Source organism: Pituophis catenifer, unplaced genomic scaffold (genome assembly GCF_029215685.1).
Source record: "Pituophis catenifer annectens isolate HBS135680 unplaced genomic scaffold, rPitCat1.0.hap2 SCAF_17, whole genome shotgun sequence".
Taxonomy (NCBI): Eukaryota; Metazoa; Chordata; class Lepidosauria; order Squamata; family Colubridae; genus Pituophis; species Pituophis catenifer.
Window position 1 is genome coordinate 3,131,556 of NW_027256897.1, and position 17,490 is coordinate 3,149,045.

Below are 17,490 nucleotides of genomic sequence, written 5' to 3' on the forward strand. Positions count from 1 at the left end.
AAAGCTGCTGGTGACCCTCGCGGCCCTCAGCCGTTGCTGGTGCTGAGAGGCAGCGTAAGAATGACTTGCCTGCCTTCCTTTTAATCTAATTCTTATAGAAGAAGCTTTTAGCAAGATAAGGACAGTAGAAATACTAGGGAAAAAAGGAGAGGAGAGGAAGAAGAGAGAGAAAGGGAAAGGGAGAGGAGAGGGAGAAGAGAGAGAAAGGGAGAGGGAGAAGAGAGGGAGAAGAGAGAGAGAGAGAGAGAGAGAAAGGGAAAGGGAAAGGAGAGGAAGGAGAAGAGAGAGAAAGGGAGAGGAGAGGAGAGGAAGGAGAAGAGAGAGAAAGAGAAAGGGAGAGGGAGAGGAGAGGAAGGAGAAGAGAAAGAAAGAGAAAGGGAGAGAGAGGAGAGGAGAGGAAGGAAAAAGGAAAGGGAAAGGGATAGGAGAGGAAGGAGAAGAGAGAGAGAAAGAGAAAGGGAGAGGGAGAGGGAGAGGAGAGGGAAAAGGAAAAGGGAAAGGAAAGGGAAAGGGAAAGGGAGAGGGAGAGGGAGAGGAGAGGAAGGAGAAGAGAGAGAAAGGGAGGGAGGGAGAGGGAGAAGAGAGGAGAGGAAGGAGAAGAGAGAGAAAGAGAAAGGGAGAGAGAGGAGGGAAGAGGAAAGAAAAAAGAAAGGGAAAGGGATAGGAGAGGAAGGAGAAGAGAGAGAGAAAGGGAGAGGGAGAGGGAGAGGAGAGGGAAAAGAGAAAGGAAAGGGAGAGGAGAGGAAGGAAAAGAGAGAGAAAGGGAAACGGAGAGAAGGAGAAGAAAGAGAAAGGGAGACGGAGAGGAGAAGAGAGGAGAAAAGAAAGGAGTGAGAAAAGGAGAAGAGAGGAAGAAAAAAGGAGCAAGGAGAAGAGAGAAGAGTGGGAAAAGGGAAGGGAGAAAGCTTCCCATCTTTTTTTTTTTTTTTTAATAAAATGGTTATAAACCCATTTATATTTCCCCCTTTGCCTGTAAGGTTATATCACTCTTTCCTTCTTTCCATAAACTACCCTACTCTTCCCTGGCGACCTAGTTCCCTGTGCAGATGTAGACCCTGGATTAACACCGTCCTTTAGTAAGGACTCCATGGTGCCGAAGGGTGGAAAAACGGAAAGAGGCCAGGCGCTCTCCCAGTGTGGTGTTGTGCCACTCAAGAGATAGTCTGTGTCTCTCTCTCTCATCTCAATTACGGGAGGGAATTACAAGCCTAACTTGCAACCTCATTTACAGTTTTTTTTGTACACTTCTTTCCATCGCTCTCTGACCTACACAGTTGCTAGACACTAATCACTGGGTTGTTGTTTTTTTAACACCTCCACTTGACAAGGTTGCTCGTGAGGATAACGGAGGATCAAATTTCATGTCTGTCAAACGGGGACTCTCGGCCTGGCCAAGGGCTAAATTTGTTTCCCCACCGTTGACCCTGAAGGAAACTGACAACTTTGAAAATGGATGCATTAAAAAAAAAACAGCTTCTGGTGGCAAGAATAGAATAGAGTAGAGTAGAGTAGAGTAGAGTAGAGTAGAGTAGAGTAGAGTAGAGTAGAGTAGAATAGAATAGAATAGAATAGAATAGAATAGAATAGAATAGAATAGAATAGAATAGAATAGAATAGAATAGAATAGAATAGAATAGAATAGAATAGAATAGAAATTAGGAGTGGAGTGGAGTGGAGTAGAATAGAATAGAAAAGAGTAGAGTAGAGTAGAATAGAATAGAATAGAATAGAATAGAATAGAATAGAATAGAATAGAATAGAATAGAATAGAAATTAGGAGTGGAGTGGAGTGGAGTGGAGTGGAGTGGAGTGGAGTGGAGTGGAGTGGAGTGGAGTAGAGTAGAGTAGAGTAGAGTAGAGTAGAGTAGAGTAGAGTAGAGTAGAGTAGAGTAGAGTAGAGTAGAATAGAATTCTTTATTGCCCAAGTGTGATTGGACATCTTTGGTGCATATGCTCTTAGTGTACATCAGGAGAATAAAATATATTCATCAAGAATCATAAGATACAACACTTAGTGATAAGTCAAGGTTACTAATAAGCTATCAAATCATACTAAGAAACAAATAAAAACAATATAAATTGAGAGATACAAGCAACATGGTTATAGTAATTAGTGGGAAGAGATAGGTACTAGTGAGGAAGAGAAGAAGAATAGTAATACAGTCTTAGTAAATAATTTGACAGTGTTGTGGGAATTAGTTGTTAAGCGGAGTGATGGCATTCGGGGAAAAAACTGTCCTTGTGTCTCGTTGTTCTGGTGTGCAGTGCCCTATGGCGTGAAACCCCAAGCTTAAATGATACACACCGTCCATCTGAAAGCTTTCCCCTCGCCCACCACACAAGTCAAAAACAGAAGAGTAAACATACCTCAATCTGTTTATCTCTAAAGATGGCGCTGACACCGTTATTAAACGAGGCTCCGGAGAACATGGACGTGATGGGGTAGGTCAAATCGAGAACCGTTTTGAACACCGAATTCATGTTCTGCAAAGGGAGCAAAACTGATGATTCCAGAAGCACGGGGGGGGGGAGGAGAGAGGGAGAGAACAGGACCCCCAAGATCGGATCCTGCAAAGCTAGATTAATTTAACGTGGACAGCGGAGCGGGGAAAGGAGAGCCTTCGAGGGCATTTGTGGGGGCGTCAATTCATCTGCTGAAGATTTGGGGTGCCGTATTTCAGGACAAAGGGACGCAGTGGCTCAGTGGCTAAGACGCTGAGCTTGTCGATCGAAAGGTTGGCAGTTCGGCGGTTCGAATCCCTAGCGCCGCGTAACGGGGCGAGCTCCCGTGACTTGTCCCAGCTTCTGCCAACCTAGCAGTTCAAAACCAGGTAAAAAAAAATGGAAGTAGAAAAATAGGGACCACCTTTGGTGGGAAGGGAACAGCGTTCCGTGCGCCTTTGGCATTGAGTCATGCCGGCCACATGACCATGGAGACGTCTTCGGACAGCGCTGGCTCTTCGGCTTTGAAACAGAGATGAGCACCGCCCCCTAGAGTCGGGAACGACTAGCACGTATGTGCGAGGGGAATTTTTACATTTATCTTTATTTCAGGACAAGTCACTCAGGGCAAATCTGTTGGGTACATGACTGGTTGGGAGGGGAAGCAGCGGGAAATTTGGGGTGTTCGTCGTAAGTCGAGGACGACCTGTATAGTACATTCTATTATACATAATATACATTATACAACGCAATTACAAAAGATAATACAGTAACGCAAACCAAGGACGATACAAAAAGAAAAAAAGAAGGAAAAAAACAACAACAACAACAGAAAGTGCCCAAACAAAAAGTTATACACAGTATTTCGATTTCTGGACTTTATTTTTAAGCTTTATTTCCTGTGACCTGGTTGCTGTTGATTGATGCCCTCCTGCCAAAGAAAGCAGGAGGACTGTGTGTCTTTGTGTTTGTGTGTCTCTGTGTGTGCCCGTTTGCATGTTCTAAAAATACCCCAAACCTCTTTTCTGCCCCCAGAGCCATCTCCGGCCTTGTTTTAGCATGAGTTGACAGGTGGAAACGACACAGGCGGAGCTGGTAGAGACAAGGAAGAGGTAATGCGAGGTCCAGGCTCGAGGGTCTGGGGGCAAGAGAGCACCCACCCACCCCTCTCATGCCCATTTTGCACAGTCAAGCGTGTCAGGGCAACCTCAGCTCTACAATGGGGCAGGACCAATTCCCTCTCCCCTCTTCGCTTTTCTCCTTTATTCGCCTCTTTCTCTCTTCTCCTCTCCTCCCCTTGCTGCTTTTTTCTTCCTCCTCGCCTCTCTCCTCTCCCCTCTCTTCTCCTCTCGTCTCTTCACTTTTCTCCTTTATTCTCCTGTTCTCCTCTCCTCCCTTGCTCTTTTCTTCCTCCTCTCCTCCTCCTCTCTTCGCTCTTCTCCCCTTTTCTCCTTTCCTCTCCTCCCCTTCCTCTTTTTTTTCTTCCTCCTCTCATCTCTCCTCTCCTTTCCCCTCTCTTCTCTTCTCCTCTCGTCTCTTCACTTTTCTCTTTCTCTTTTCTTCACTTTTCTCCTTTATTCTCCTGTTCTCTTCTCCTCCCTTTTTTTCTTCCTCCTCTCCTCCTCCTCTCTTCACTCTTCTCCACTTTTCTCCTTTCCTCTCCTTCCCTTGCTTTTTTCTTCCTTCTCTCCTCCTCTTGCTCCTCTCCTCTCCTCTCTTCACTTTTCTCCTTTCCTCTCTTCCCCTTCCTCTTTTTTCCTTCCTCCTCTCTTCACTCTTCTCCACTTTTCTCCTTTCCTCTCCTCCCCTTGCTTTATTCTTCCTCCTCTCCTCCTCTTGCTCCTCTCCTCTCTTCTCTTCTCCTCTTTACTTTTCTCCTTTCCTCATCTCCTTCCTCTTTTTTCCTTCCTCCTCTCCTCCTCCTCTCTTCACTCTTCTCCACTCTTCTCCTTTCCTCTCCTCCCCTTGCTTTTTTCTTCCTCCTCTCCTGCTCTTGCTCCTCTCCCCTCTTCACTTTTCTCCTTTCCTCTCCTCTCCTCTCCTTTTCACTCTTCTCCTTGGTTCTCATCTCTCCTCTGTTCTCCTCTCCTCCCTTCCCCTCGCTCCTTTCTTTTTTTCTCCTCCTTTTCTCCTCCTCCCCCTCCCCAATAAAGTCAGGGACTGGCTGTCTTTGGAACCAGGGACCTGTCACGTCCCTTCTGCTCACAAGCATTTTTGCCGTACCAAGGATGTTTGGCACTCAGCATCACACCTGTTTCCGCTTTGGCTGGCCGCCTCCTAAGCTATTGTGGGTCACAAGACAAGAGAAGAGAGAGACAGGTTGCAGCCTCGGCCCCCCCAAAAAAATAAAAAGAGGGGAGACGGGTCATCCTCGACTTACAGCCATTCTTTTAGTGACCGTTTGAAATTACGACGGCACTGAGAAATGGCGACTTGTGACCGTTGCTCACACTTAACGACCGTCGCAGCATCCCCAAGGTCACGCAATCAAAATTCGGACGCTTGTCAACTGACTCGTACTTACGACAATCACAGTGTCCCCGGGGAGGGGGGGAGGGTGTCATGCGATTTTCTTTGGTGACTTTCTGACAATTAAACTCAACGGGGGAGCCCGATTCGCTTAACGGCCATGCTACTCATTTAACAGCTGCAGCGATTCCTTTAACGTTTAACGTGGGGGTGGGGGCAAAACTCACTTAACAAATGTCTCGCTTAGCAACATGAATTGGGGGGCTCCACTGTGGCCGTAACAGCAAACACGATAAAAATCACTCAATGCCAGCCATTACCTCAATTCCTTCTAAGCAGGGCAGCATGTGGAAAGAGAGAAAGAGAAAAGAAAATGAAGAGAAAGACGAGCCGGAGAGGAGAGGTATTAAACGCGGAGCAAAGGTTTTAGATAGGCAGTCTGCTCTACCATTAGACTTGAAATCAAGAAACAGTGAGTTCTAGTTCTGCTTTAGACACGAAAGCCAGCTGGGTGACTTTGGGCCAATCACCAGGAGACGTGAGTTCTAGTCCAGCCTTAGGCACGAAAGCCAGCTGGGTGACTTTGGGCCAATCACCAGGAGACGTGAGTTCTAGTTCTGCTTTAGGCACGAAAGCCAGCTTTGGGCCAATCACCAGGAGACGTGAGTTCTAGTCCCGCCTGAGGCACGAAAGCCAGCTGGGTGACTTTGGGCCAATCACCAGGAGACGGTGAGTTCTAGTCCCGCCTTAGGCACGAAAGCCAGCTGGGTGAGACGTGAGTTCTAGTCCCGCCTTAGGCACAAAAGCTAGCTTTGGGCCAATCACCAGGAGACGTGAGTTCTAGTCCAGCCTTAGGCACGAAAGCCAGCTGGGTGACTTTGGGCCAATCACCAGGAGACGTGAGTTCTAGTTCTGCTTTAGGCACGAAAGCCAGCTTTGGGCCAATCACCAGGAGACGTGAGTTCTAGTCCCGCCTGAGGCACGAAAGCCAGCTGGGTGACTTTGGGCCAATCACCAGGAGACGGTGAGTTCTAGTCCCGCCTTAGGCACGAAAGCCAGCTGGGTGAGACGTGAGTTCTAGTCCCGCCTTAGGCACAAAAGCTAGCTTTGGGCCAATCACCAGGAGACGTGAGTTCTAGTCCCGCCTTAGGCACGAAAACCACCTGGGTGACATTGGGCCAGTCCCTCCCTCTCAGCCCAGTCTACCTCACAGGATTGTTGCTGTGGGGAAAATAGGAAGAGGAAGGGATATTATGTATGTTGACCCCCTTGAGTTATTTTTAAAGTAATAAAGGCAGGATAAGTGGGGGAAAATCTAAAATAAAATATACCAATACTTTCCATACTCCCTAAAGTCCAGCTTTAAGGAGAGACTGAATAGCCAGAAAGGATCCACTCAGCAACCCAGGGAGTGAAATGAGAGAATAGTGGGGTCCTTTTGCAGACGTTTCATGACCCAACTAGGTAACATCATCAGTGCTAGAAGGCAGGGTTTTTTTGCTCTTATTTTTACATCCGACTGGCTCGACTGGCAATGAGGTATCTCTTACCATGGCCCACTGCCGAGCTTTGATCCTCATCTGGGTGTAACTCCGCTCTTCCGCGTACAGGGCGCCCATGAAGGAACCGATGGACGTGCCACCGATCATGTCAATGGGGATTCCAGCTTCGTTCAGCGCTCTGATCACCCCGACTTGGGAGCACCCTCTGGAGAGGCAAGAGCAGCAGAGTTGGGGAAAAGAAAGGTTTTTTTAAACAAACAAACAAACAAACAAACAAACAAACATTTAATTTCTTGCAGCGTACATTTTAAGAAAGACTCCTGTTCGCTAACAGAGGAAAGCGACGACGGTCACAAGAAGCTGGACGATGATCTGCAATCAGTTTCGGTTTACAGAAAAGTCCTTTCCCAAATTCCCAAATTCCCAAATTCGGTGCGAGGAGTTTTCTTTCTTGGCTTCGTAGGAAATGAACAAGGCAAGGTGGGTGGCAAGTTTCCGAAAGATGCCCTAATTAATTCATGAGCCATGATCCAAACTTCAAAGGAAATATAGTCATTTATTAGGACCAACATTCCGGCAATACCGGGATGCAGTTAGGACTGATCCCACGTAGATTTACGTTCCCTTATGACCCTGTCTCTCCCCTCCTCTCTGGCCATGTCATAAATCACATTCTCCAATTAACCACTTTGGCTGGCTGTGAAACCTAACACCCTCCTTCTGATTGCGGTCAGGAAGAATGTATGGAATGCACTTCAGTTCTCCCTCCCTCCTGCTCATGGCAACTTGAAAGCTTTGCAAGTTGACACAGCGTGGGTTCTTAAACTGCAAAGCAGTTAAACCCAGATTGAGTTGCATGAGAACTTCCAGATGACCAGAAAAGAAAAAAGGAAAGTGCCTTTGCTAAAATCCGACTTTTCTGGAGATTCGGGGGGTGACCGGAAGGACCCAGACTTAACTAGCCAGCAGAAAAAAGGATTATCACTCCAACCAACTCAAGAGGTGGGGGGGAAAGCTTCATTCACAACTGGGAATTCAAGATGCACTTCAAGTGCTTGGCAACCATGGTTAATTTATCACAGTTTCTCTTGGTCCTCTGAATGCACAGTTTTGCAATTTGCTGGGTTTCCGGCAAAGGCACCCGTTCGGCGGAATGCATCCAGACTTACGGATTGCGTGATTGGCTTAACGGCGGCTGTTTAAAAAAAAGGGCTGTAAGGTCAGGTCCTCGACTTAAGGGCTGTCACAACTTCTCAGAAAAGATTCGCAGGGGTTAAGAAGGCGGTACTTGCAGGCTAATTCTGCTGACCGCCAGCAGTTCGATCCTGACCGGCTCAAGGTGGACTCGGCCTTCCGTCCTTCCGAGATGGGTAAAAATGAGGACCCAGATTGTTGGGGGCAATAAGCTGACTCTCTAAACCGCTTAGAGAGGGCTGTAAAAGCGCTGTAAAGTGGTATATAAGTCTACGCTTATATACCGCTTTACAGTATAAAGTGGTATATAAGTCTAAGCTGTAGCCCTTGCTTGCAAGCGAACAAGCAACCCGAAGGAAGAACCAAAAAAACTACCATAACTTGATCTCTGACGAGCTTGTGTTTCAGAAGATCTTCAGCTAGGTGTTGGGGTTCAATCCCGTCTCTCGCCCCCCCCACCCCCCCTCTCCCCACCAATGCCTGGAGGTGCTGCTGCTGCTCCTCCTCCACTGGGATCAAGCAAAGAGAGGAAGGGAGGAATCTAGGATGCGAACAAAAGGAAGAGAGGCAGAAACAGCTCTGAATTGCTGGAACAAACGTGTGGGCGATTTTAACTTATGGCATTTCTCCCAAAATACTAGAACAATCAAACGAGGGAATTGGAGCCAGGAACTAATTACCCCTCTGAAGAGTACAGGAGACAAGAAAATTCCAAGGTTCATTTGGTGGCACGCAGCAGCAGGCATCAGCCCAGCCTACCCCGCCCCACCCTGCCACCCGAACGGCTCCGACAGACAAAAAGAGGGTGACATTTTCAAGAGCCGGTTGCAAAGCCCCCAAGCTCTTAAATTATCTCAAACCTGAGCAGTTTCACGGAGGATGTAAGAGGGAGGAGGACGGGAAGCTGCTTTTCAGGGGAGGCAAGGTTACCGAACCGGGAAAGCAGAGGAAGGAGGCAGAGAGGGGAAGGAAAATAAGAGCCTGGTGGCGCAATGGACTAAACTACTGTTAAAGTAGTATTTAGCTGCCAGCTGCCTGCAACTACTGCGAGTTCAAATCTCACCAGGCTCAAGGTTGACTCAGCCTTCCATCCTTCCGAGGTAGGTAAAATGAGGACCCGGATTGTGGGGGCAATAAGCTGACTTTGTATAAATATACAAAAGTATGAAGGCTATTGCTTAACGCATTGTAAGCTGCCCTGAGTCTCCGGAGAAGGGCGGCATATAAATCAAATTAAAAACAAAACAAAACACCGCTTAGGGGGGCCCGAAAGCCCTACTAAGCAGGTATATACAAAAGTATGAAGGCTATTGCTTAACACATTGTAAGCCGCCCTGAGTCTCAGGAGAAGGGCGGCATATAAATCCAATCAATCAATCAATCAATCAATCAATCAATCAATCAGATGTAGGGATCCTGAAGTCAACCTTGGTGGATGAAAAATAAAACAAAACCAAAAAAAAGCCGTTTTGAAATCATCTTGTCTTTCGTAGCTTCTGGTGCAAATTTCGAGTGAGGTTTTTTTTTTTAGAAATGACAGCTTAGTTTCTGCAGCGGGTTGAACTCTGACCCCAAGGACAGATTGCAATGGCATTGTGAGTGGGGCGCACAGAACGGGTGTATGCCAACTTTTTTAAGTGGGCTGTACAAGGGTAGCCGTAAGGCCATCTAATCCAACCCCCCCCTCCCTGCTTGATTGAGGAATCTGATTAAAGCAATCTGGATCAGTGGTGAAATCCAATTTTTTTTACTACCGGTTCTGAGGATGTGGCTTGGTAGGCGTGGTGTGGCTTGGTGGGCGTGGCTTGGTGGGCATGGCAAGGGAAAGATACTGCAAAATCCCCATTCCCTCCCCACTCCTGGGGGAAGGATACTGCAAAATTGCCCCCGAGTTGCCCCCGGAGATACGGCGGATCCCGGATCTGCGCGCTTTCCGCCGTGCCTTAAAGATGTTTTTGTTTCATCAAGCCGGGCTGACCTGACCTAACTTTTTAAATTGTTTTAATCTTAAATGGTTAAATTATGGGTTTTAATATAGGGGTGTTTTAACTGTGGGCCAAATTAATTTAATCGATTTTTAATATTGTTTTAATTTTTGTATTTTCTGTATTTTATCTGCTGGCTGTTCACCACCCCGAGTCCTTCGGGAGAAGGGCGGTATACAAATATAATAAACAAACGAACAAACAAAATCCCCATTCCGTCCCCACTCCTGGGGGAAGGATACTGCAAAATCCCCATTCCCTTCCCATTCCTGGGGGAAGGATACTGCAAAATCCCCATTCCCTTCCCACTCCTGGGGAAAGGATACTGCAAAATCTCCATTCCCACCCCACTCTGGGGCCAGCCAGAGGTGGCATTTGCCGGTTCTCCTGGAGTGGGGTGGGAACGGAGTGGGAGGGGCAGTATCCTTCCCCTGCCACGCCCACAAAGCCACGCCCACAGAACCGGTAGTAAAAAAAAAATTGAATTTCACCGCTGGATGTAACCATTTGGAAAAGTGGGGAGGGGAGGAGGAGGAGATAGATAAGGAGAAGAAAGACATGGAGAAGGAGATAGAGGAGAAGGAGGAGGAGGAGGAGGTAGACAAGGAGATGATAAAGGAGAAGAAGAACAAGGAAGAGAAGATAAAGGAGAAGGAGAGGAGAAGAGAAGGAAAAGGGGGAAGGAATAGAAGAAGAAAGAGGAGAACGAGAACGAGAGAAAGAAGATGGTCAAGACAAAGAACAAGAAACAGAAGATAGTTGAGGAGAAGGAGAAGATAGAGAAGGAGAAGGAGGAGAAAGATCCAGCCATCTGAAGCTGTCACGGTGCAATGAAGAAGGCTGAAGGATCCGGTTTTCCCAGGGAACCCCAGATTCAGGATATCCCTGGCCAAGAGGTCTTTCAAAGCCACTCTTACCGTGCGCCACCTCCTCCGAGGACCAAAGCAACGGCATTCCCAGTCAAGACGCGAGCTAGCCGGGAGAAGTCGGAGTGTCTGTCGGCTGGTTTCTGGAAGACGCGTTCGTACATTTCTTTCTGCAAGTGGGAAACCAGAGATCAACACAATACCGTTAACACCGTAGGAAGGAAAGCAGGAATACGGCTGAGTGGGCAAAAGGTTTGTTGATAGATTTAGTACAGGGGTCTGCAACCTTAAACACTGAAAAAGCCATTTGGATCCGTTTCCCACAGAAAAGAAAACACCGGGAGCCACAAAACCCTTCCCGTCCCTGACTATTTTTTGAGCATATGTAGTTGAATTAAACGATCTGTTTTCTTCTGAATTGGATTTATCCATGCTTGGCCTATTGGGTGTTGAAAAGCTCAATAAATCGCGTTGTCAGCGTCCCAGCACTGACATATATTTGCAGAGGAGAAGCTTGAACTTTTGCCTACTTAATCCCTTTGAAGATTCTCTCTCCTCAGAGATGGGAGGAGAGGAACATTCCTGTGATCTGACGGAGGAGGGATGAGGAAAGTGGTTTGGAAGATAGCCAATGAGACGCAGAGAATTGGGGATCGGAAAGGGAGGGATTGGGGGGCAAAGGTCATTACTGACCGCGCAAGAGCCAGGGTCGGATCACTATGCTCAATAAAGAGAAAATTTCCTTAAAGATCGGCAGTTTGGAAATTCCTTTATTTTGAGATAGCATTGAAACCTGACACGCGTGCCAGTGGGTGTCGCACATTGGCGGTTGTGATGCATATTTTGAGTGATAGGGAGCCGCAGCAGAGGGGTGAAAGAGCCACATGCGGCTCCAGAGCCGCAGGTTGCTGACCCCTGATTTAGTACAAGCAAAATGCAGAAGATCCCCAGTTTTTTTAAAATTTTAAGTGCCTGTTCTCTCGTTTCAGTGCCCTCAGCAGGAAATCTTACATCAATCACACCTAAGCACAATATTTTTTGGAGCCATCCTCTGTATATAAGTTTTACCTTCACAGACACCAGTGAATAACCAAAAGGGACCATTTTTATGGTTAATCTTCCATTCGACTTACAGTCTGGGACAGCTAAAAACTTAACAATCCTAACCAAGGACCTAAGAGCTGTTAAGATAACGTCTGAATATATAAGCTGTTCCGAGTAAGGTGAGTTTTTTTGTTTTGTTTTGTTTTGCAAAGTCAGGATATTCAGCTCTAATAAGTTCAAAATTTCCATCTTTCTAGGCAGCTTTTTGGAGATTGCTCCAAGGGCTCCTATTACTATTGATACAATCACTGATTTCGTCCTCCCCAGTCGATCAACTTTAATTTTCTTTTTTTTTAAATTTTTTTCCTTTTTATTAATGTAAATAAAAAAGAGCAACATATTCAAAATCCATATAGACAAGTTGTCTGGTGACAGTTCTTTTGAGTAATAAGCATCACAGTAACGATAATAGTATTCTCTAATAGTACTCTCATAATAACAGTGCTTTTCCCTCATAACATCAATGCATATTAATTTGATTTATACATTTTCAAATCACGAAATTTTGTTATTTTTTTTCCCTGTTTCTCTTCGATTCGTGCATTGCCTGGTAATTGCAATATCGATAAACCAGGAAAGGAGAGAAGAAAGGAGATGGGAGGGAGGGAGGGAGGGAGGGAGGAAGGAAGGAAGGAAGGAAGGAAGGAAGGAAGGAAGGAAGGAAGGAAGGAAGATGAAAAGAAGGCAGGGAGGGATGGAAGGAGGGAGGAGATGAAAAAAGGGAGAGAGGGTGGAAGGAAAGAAGGGAAGGAGATGGAATAGCCATAGCACTTAGACTTATATACTGCTTCACAATGCTTGAAATCCTCTCTAAGCAGTTTACAATCTGGGTCCTCATTTTACCCACCTCGGAAGGACGGAAGACTGAGTCAACCTTGAGCCTGGTGAGTTTTGAACTGCCAAATTGCAGGCAGCTGGCAGTCAGCAGAAATAGCCTGCAGTACTGCACTCTAACCACTGCGCCACCACGGCAGAAGGAAGGAAGGAAGGAGGGAGGGAAGGAAGGAAGGAAGGAAGGAGATGAAGAGAAGGGAGGGAGAGAGGAAGGGAGGGAGGAAAGAGGGGAAGGAGATGGAAAGAGAAAGGAAGGAAGGAAGGGAAGGGAAGGGAAAGGAAGGGAAGAAGGAAGGAAGGAAGGAAGGAAGGAAGGAAGGAAGGAAGGAAGGAAGGAAGGAAGGAAGGAAGGAAGGACATGGATGCCAACAGAGTTGGGTGACACCACAGCCAATGGGGGTTTTCCTTGCATACCAGTCAGGCATGGATCGGGGACCCGCCGTCATGCAGCCTCTTACCAATTTGGGCAGGCTCCGTCGGGAGAAGACTCGACGAGGGCAGCGGAGATGAAGGTGGGCCGAGCACCAGCTGCGCATGTTGAGCCACTCCACGGTCCTGGAAGGAAGAGATCCGTCTTCGCGATGCAGCAAGATCAGCTGTTTCTGAGCTCGGACTGCCGTGTTCTCCAGCATCCGTTCCAACTGGTACAGAAAGTCGGGGGAGGGGGGGGAAAGGTCAGTTGATCATTATGGGGGAACGTAGGGTGGAGTCGGGAGAGGGAGGGAGGGGCTCTTCCCCAGAGGGCAAAGAGGTCATGGACCTTACAATGTCCGGTGGGCAATGATTTTGTATGTCTAAATCAGGGGTCTGCAACCTTAAACACTCAAAAGAGCCATTTGGACTAATTTTCCACAGAAAAGAAAACACCGGGAGCCACAAAACCCTTCCCATGCCTAACTATTTCTTGAGCGGCCACAAAACTAGCATATGTAGTTGAATTAAACGTTCTGTTTTCTTCTGAAACTTTTCTTTTCTTGGATTTATCCATGGTTCGCCTACCTTCTGATTGGTATCAGAATTGTGTATTGAATAATGAAATCATGAATGATTGTATCTTAATACAAATAGATGTAAAGAGTGAAATATGGGAGGTAAGTTAAAAGTGAACAGGATTCAAAGCACCAAAGTGGAAGAGAGCTGCTGGATAGAAAGAAAACGTCTTTTAATGAAAGGGTGACATGATTAAAAGTTAGAACGGAGATAGAAAATAAGAGAAAGGGGGAATATGAGTGTATACATTTTTACATAATAAAATAAAAGCAATAACAAGAGGGAAGCTTAGAAATTGAATGGCGGTATTATGATGTACGATCCAATAATATGGTGAATGGCATTAAAGCAATATATTAAAACATGGAATGATTCAATAATGATAAACTACAACACTATAAATGTGTATTATTATTAGAAATATATAAGTAGGTTGAATGTTAATTTTTTTTTTACTTGTTCCAGCGCATCTCACCTCTCCGACAGTCGGCTCCTGCTCCCCCAGGCCCACGATCAAGATGCAGTCGGCCTGCCGGATACAGCGCTGAGTCCATGGGGTGAGGCTGCTGTCCGACTGGTAGAGCACAATGCGATGCACGTCTTCCTGCTGGCCCAACCAGTTGGACAGCCGATACTCGTGGATGCTAAGGGAGGAGAAGGGCAGAAGAGGAAGGAGAAGGCTGTGAATTTTTTCGAAGCTGGTCACGCAGCAGCAGCTGCAACCTGCTGGACAGGTGAGAAGCCTAGAAGAGTCTTCCCAGCGTCCTCGGCTTCTGCAATTTAAGGGACTCGCGGGGGATTAAAGTTTAAGCAACTCCTCTGCTCCATACAATCCCCCTTCCCAGTTTCCCACAGCGCTAAATGTGGTCGGCCTGGAGGCCCAATGCAAAAGATGGCTTCCAGGCCTGACATCAAGTTTTTACGGCTTGCTGACATGGTTCAGGGGACGATGACAGTCCTTACCTGTCCAGAGCCGCGGAGCCAAGCTGTTGCTTGATGTTGTCGCTGGTCAGCAGAAGGGTGGGACCTGAGAAGAAGACAATAAGCCACTTAACCAACAGGGCCACTGATATCCCCTAAACGTTTTAAACAATGGTGAAATCCAAATTTTTTTTACTACTGGTTCTGTGGGCGTGGGTTGGTGGGTGTGGGGTGGCTTGGTGGGGGTGGCAGGGGAAGGATGCTGCAAAATCTCCATCCCTACCTCACTCCAGAGGAAAGATACTGCAAAAGCTCCATTCCCACCCCACTCTGGGGCCAACCAGAGGTGGTTATTTGCCGGTTCTCCAAACTGCTCAAAATTTCTGCTTACCGGTTCTCCAGAACCTGTCAGAACCTGCTGGATTTCACCCCTGGTTTTAAATCCAGCGTTTTGCCAATTCCCCGCGCTTTTGATTTTCCTGTCGCCAGCTCAACACCCCTCAAGGGTGCAGCTAAGCCAAATAGAGGAGCCTGGTGGCGCAGCAGACTAATAGCCTGTTATTAACATTCAGCTGCCTGCAATTACTGCACGGTTCGAATCTCGCCAAGGCTCAAGGTTGACTCAGCCTTCCATCCTTTCTAAGGTAGGTAAATTGAGGACCCGGTTTGTGGGGGCAATAAGCTGACTTTGTATAATTATACAAAAGTATGGAGGCTATTGCTTAACGCACTGTAAGCCACCCTGAGCCTCCGGAGAAGGGCGGCATATAAATCAAATAAAAATAAATAAAAATAAATAAATAAATAAATAAAAACCTTGGGACTGAAAGTGCTGTCAATCAAAGCAAACCGAGAAGGTGTGGAATTCCGAGGAGATCCTGAATGTTAAGGTGACTGAAAGATTTAATATAGTGAGGAATTACAGAATTGGAAAGGGCCTTAGAGGTCTTGTAGTCTAACCCCCTACTCAACCGGAAGAGCGTATTGGTTGTCCAATACTCTTCTTGAAAGCCTCCAGGGACGGACTTCTGGGGAGAAGCTGTTTCGCTAATTAATTGTCCTCATTGTTAGGAAGTTTCTCCTTAATTCCAGGTTGCTTCTCTCCTTGATGAGTTTCCATCCATCCATCCAGCAGCTTTAAGACTTGTGGACTTCAACTCCTAGAATTCTCCAGCCAGCATAGCTGGTCTAGACAGTCACTTATCCAAAATGGTATAGGTTCTCCTGCTCCAGTTTACTCTACTCTACTCTACTCTACTCTACTCTACTCTACTCTACTCTACTCTACTCTTCTACTCTACTCTACTCTACTCTACTCTACTCTACTCTACTCTACTCTACTCTTCTACTCTACTCTACTCTACTCTACTCTACTCTACTCTACTCTTCTACTCTACTCTACTCTACTCTACTCTACTCTACTCTACTCTACTCTACTCTTCCCTATTCTATTCTATTCTATTCTATTGAGCCGAGGTGATGCAGTGGTTAGGGTGCAGTACTGCAGCTACTTCACCTGACTGCTAGTTCAGCAGATCAGCGGATCAAATCTCACCGGCTCAAGGTTGACTCAGCCTTCCATCCTTCCGAGGTGGGTAAAATGAGGACCCAGATTATTGGGGGCAATATGCTATTTAGTGTACTGTCTTTGGTGTAAGCCGCCCAGAGTCCTCGGAGAGTGGGCAGCTTAGAAATATGAATAATAAAATAAAAATAAATATTCTATTCTATTCTATTCTATTCTATTCTATTCTATTCTATTCTATTCTATTCTATTCTATTCTATTCTATTCCTTCCTCACGTATGACTAGATTCCTTCCTTCCTTCCTTCTTTTCTTCCTTCCTTCCTTCCTCCCCCCTCCCCTTCCATATTCTATTCTATTCTATTCTATTCTATTCTATTCTATTCTATTCTATTCCTTCCTCACTTATGACTAGATTCCTTCCTTCCTTCCTTCCTTCCTTCCTTCCTTCCTTCCTTCCTTCCTTCCTCCCTCCCTCCCTCCCCTCCCCTCCCCTCCCCTTCCATATTCTATTCTATTCTATTCTGTTCTGTTCTGTTCTGTTCTGTTCTGTTCTGTTCTGTTCTGTTCTATTCTATTCTACTCTATTCTACTTCATTTCTATTTCTATTGTATTCATATTCATATTCTATTCATATTCTATTCATATTCTATTCATATTCATATTCTATTCTATTCTATTCTATTCTATTCTATTCTATTCTATTCTATTCTATTCTATTCTATTCTATTCTATTCTATTCTATTCTAATTCTATTCTAATTCTATTCTCTATCCCTATCCCTATCCCTATCCTATTTTCTTTCGCCCATGTTACAATTAGCCTTCATACGGTTGGCAGTCTACGTTTCTCACTTGTGGCCCACGGATGAGACAGACAAAAAAAAGAGCCAGCATGCTTTCGATCGATCCACACGTCTCTGCCACGTTGCTTGGTGACAAGAGCCTGCTCGCCCTAACTTGCAAGCCGAGTTCCACAACGGCCCCTCGTCGTTAACCACATCTTTTCCTTTGCATTTCTTAACTCCCGGGCACGTTTCCCCTCCCCACCCCCGTTTTAGGATCCCCTGTTACAGTTCTGCAAAAAAAAAAAAAAAAAAAAAAACGGCTGAATGGGCAATTTTGATTTCTAGATTTAAAGGAGAACAAGGCATCAAGAGTTCCTCTCCCTGTAGAATAACTGCAGCTCGGCAGCGTGTTAAATTGGGGGAGGAAAGCGGGGGGAGGAAGAGAGAGATTAAATAAAAAAGAAGAGCTGGAGAGAAAGGACAGCCGTGCTCGGGAAACACGGACTAGAAAGCAAGCCAAACTAGAAATGGTTTTTAATTATATGTATGATAATCTTTGCAATGGATGGCTGGGAAAGTGGGACCATAAGGAAGGCTGAGCGCCCAAGAATGGAGGCCTTGGAACTGTGGTGCTGGAGAAGACTCCTGCGAGTCCCTCGGACTGCAAGGCGATCCAACCGGTCAGTCCTAGAGGAGATCAACCCTGAATGCTCTTTCCAAGGCCAGATCCTGAAGAGGAAACTCAAATGCTTTGGCCACCTGATAAGAAGGAAGGACTCCCTGGAGAAGAGCCCAATGCTGGGAAAGATGGAGGGCAAAAGAAGAAGGGGACGGCGGAGAACGAGGTGGCTGGATGGAGTCACCAAAGCAG

The 17,490-nt window shown here is 46.2% G+C and overlaps 1 protein-coding gene across 3 annotated transcripts in view; it reads right to left on the reverse strand.

Annotated features, from left to right (window-relative positions):
* The window catches only part of PNPLA7 (patatin like phospholipase domain containing 7), a 69,621-nt gene that overhangs the window by 14,345 nt on the left and 37,786 nt on the right, over positions 1 to 17,490 (reverse strand). For all 3 annotated transcript variants that reach the window (XM_070955468.1, XM_070955467.1, XM_070955469.1), the window contains exons 22-27: positions 14,350 to 14,413; positions 13,862 to 14,030; positions 12,855 to 13,037; positions 10,510 to 10,628; positions 6,462 to 6,618; positions 2,368 to 2,484 (exon numbers count right to left, since the gene is read on the reverse strand). In XM_070955468.1, the coding sequence (XP_070811569.1) occupies positions 2,368 to 2,484; positions 6,462 to 6,618; positions 10,510 to 10,628; positions 12,855 to 13,037; positions 13,862 to 14,030; positions 14,350 to 14,413 (809 nt within the window). The remainder of the gene's footprint in view (positions 1 to 2,367; positions 2,485 to 6,461; positions 6,619 to 10,509; positions 10,629 to 12,854; positions 13,038 to 13,861; positions 14,031 to 14,349; positions 14,414 to 17,490) is intronic.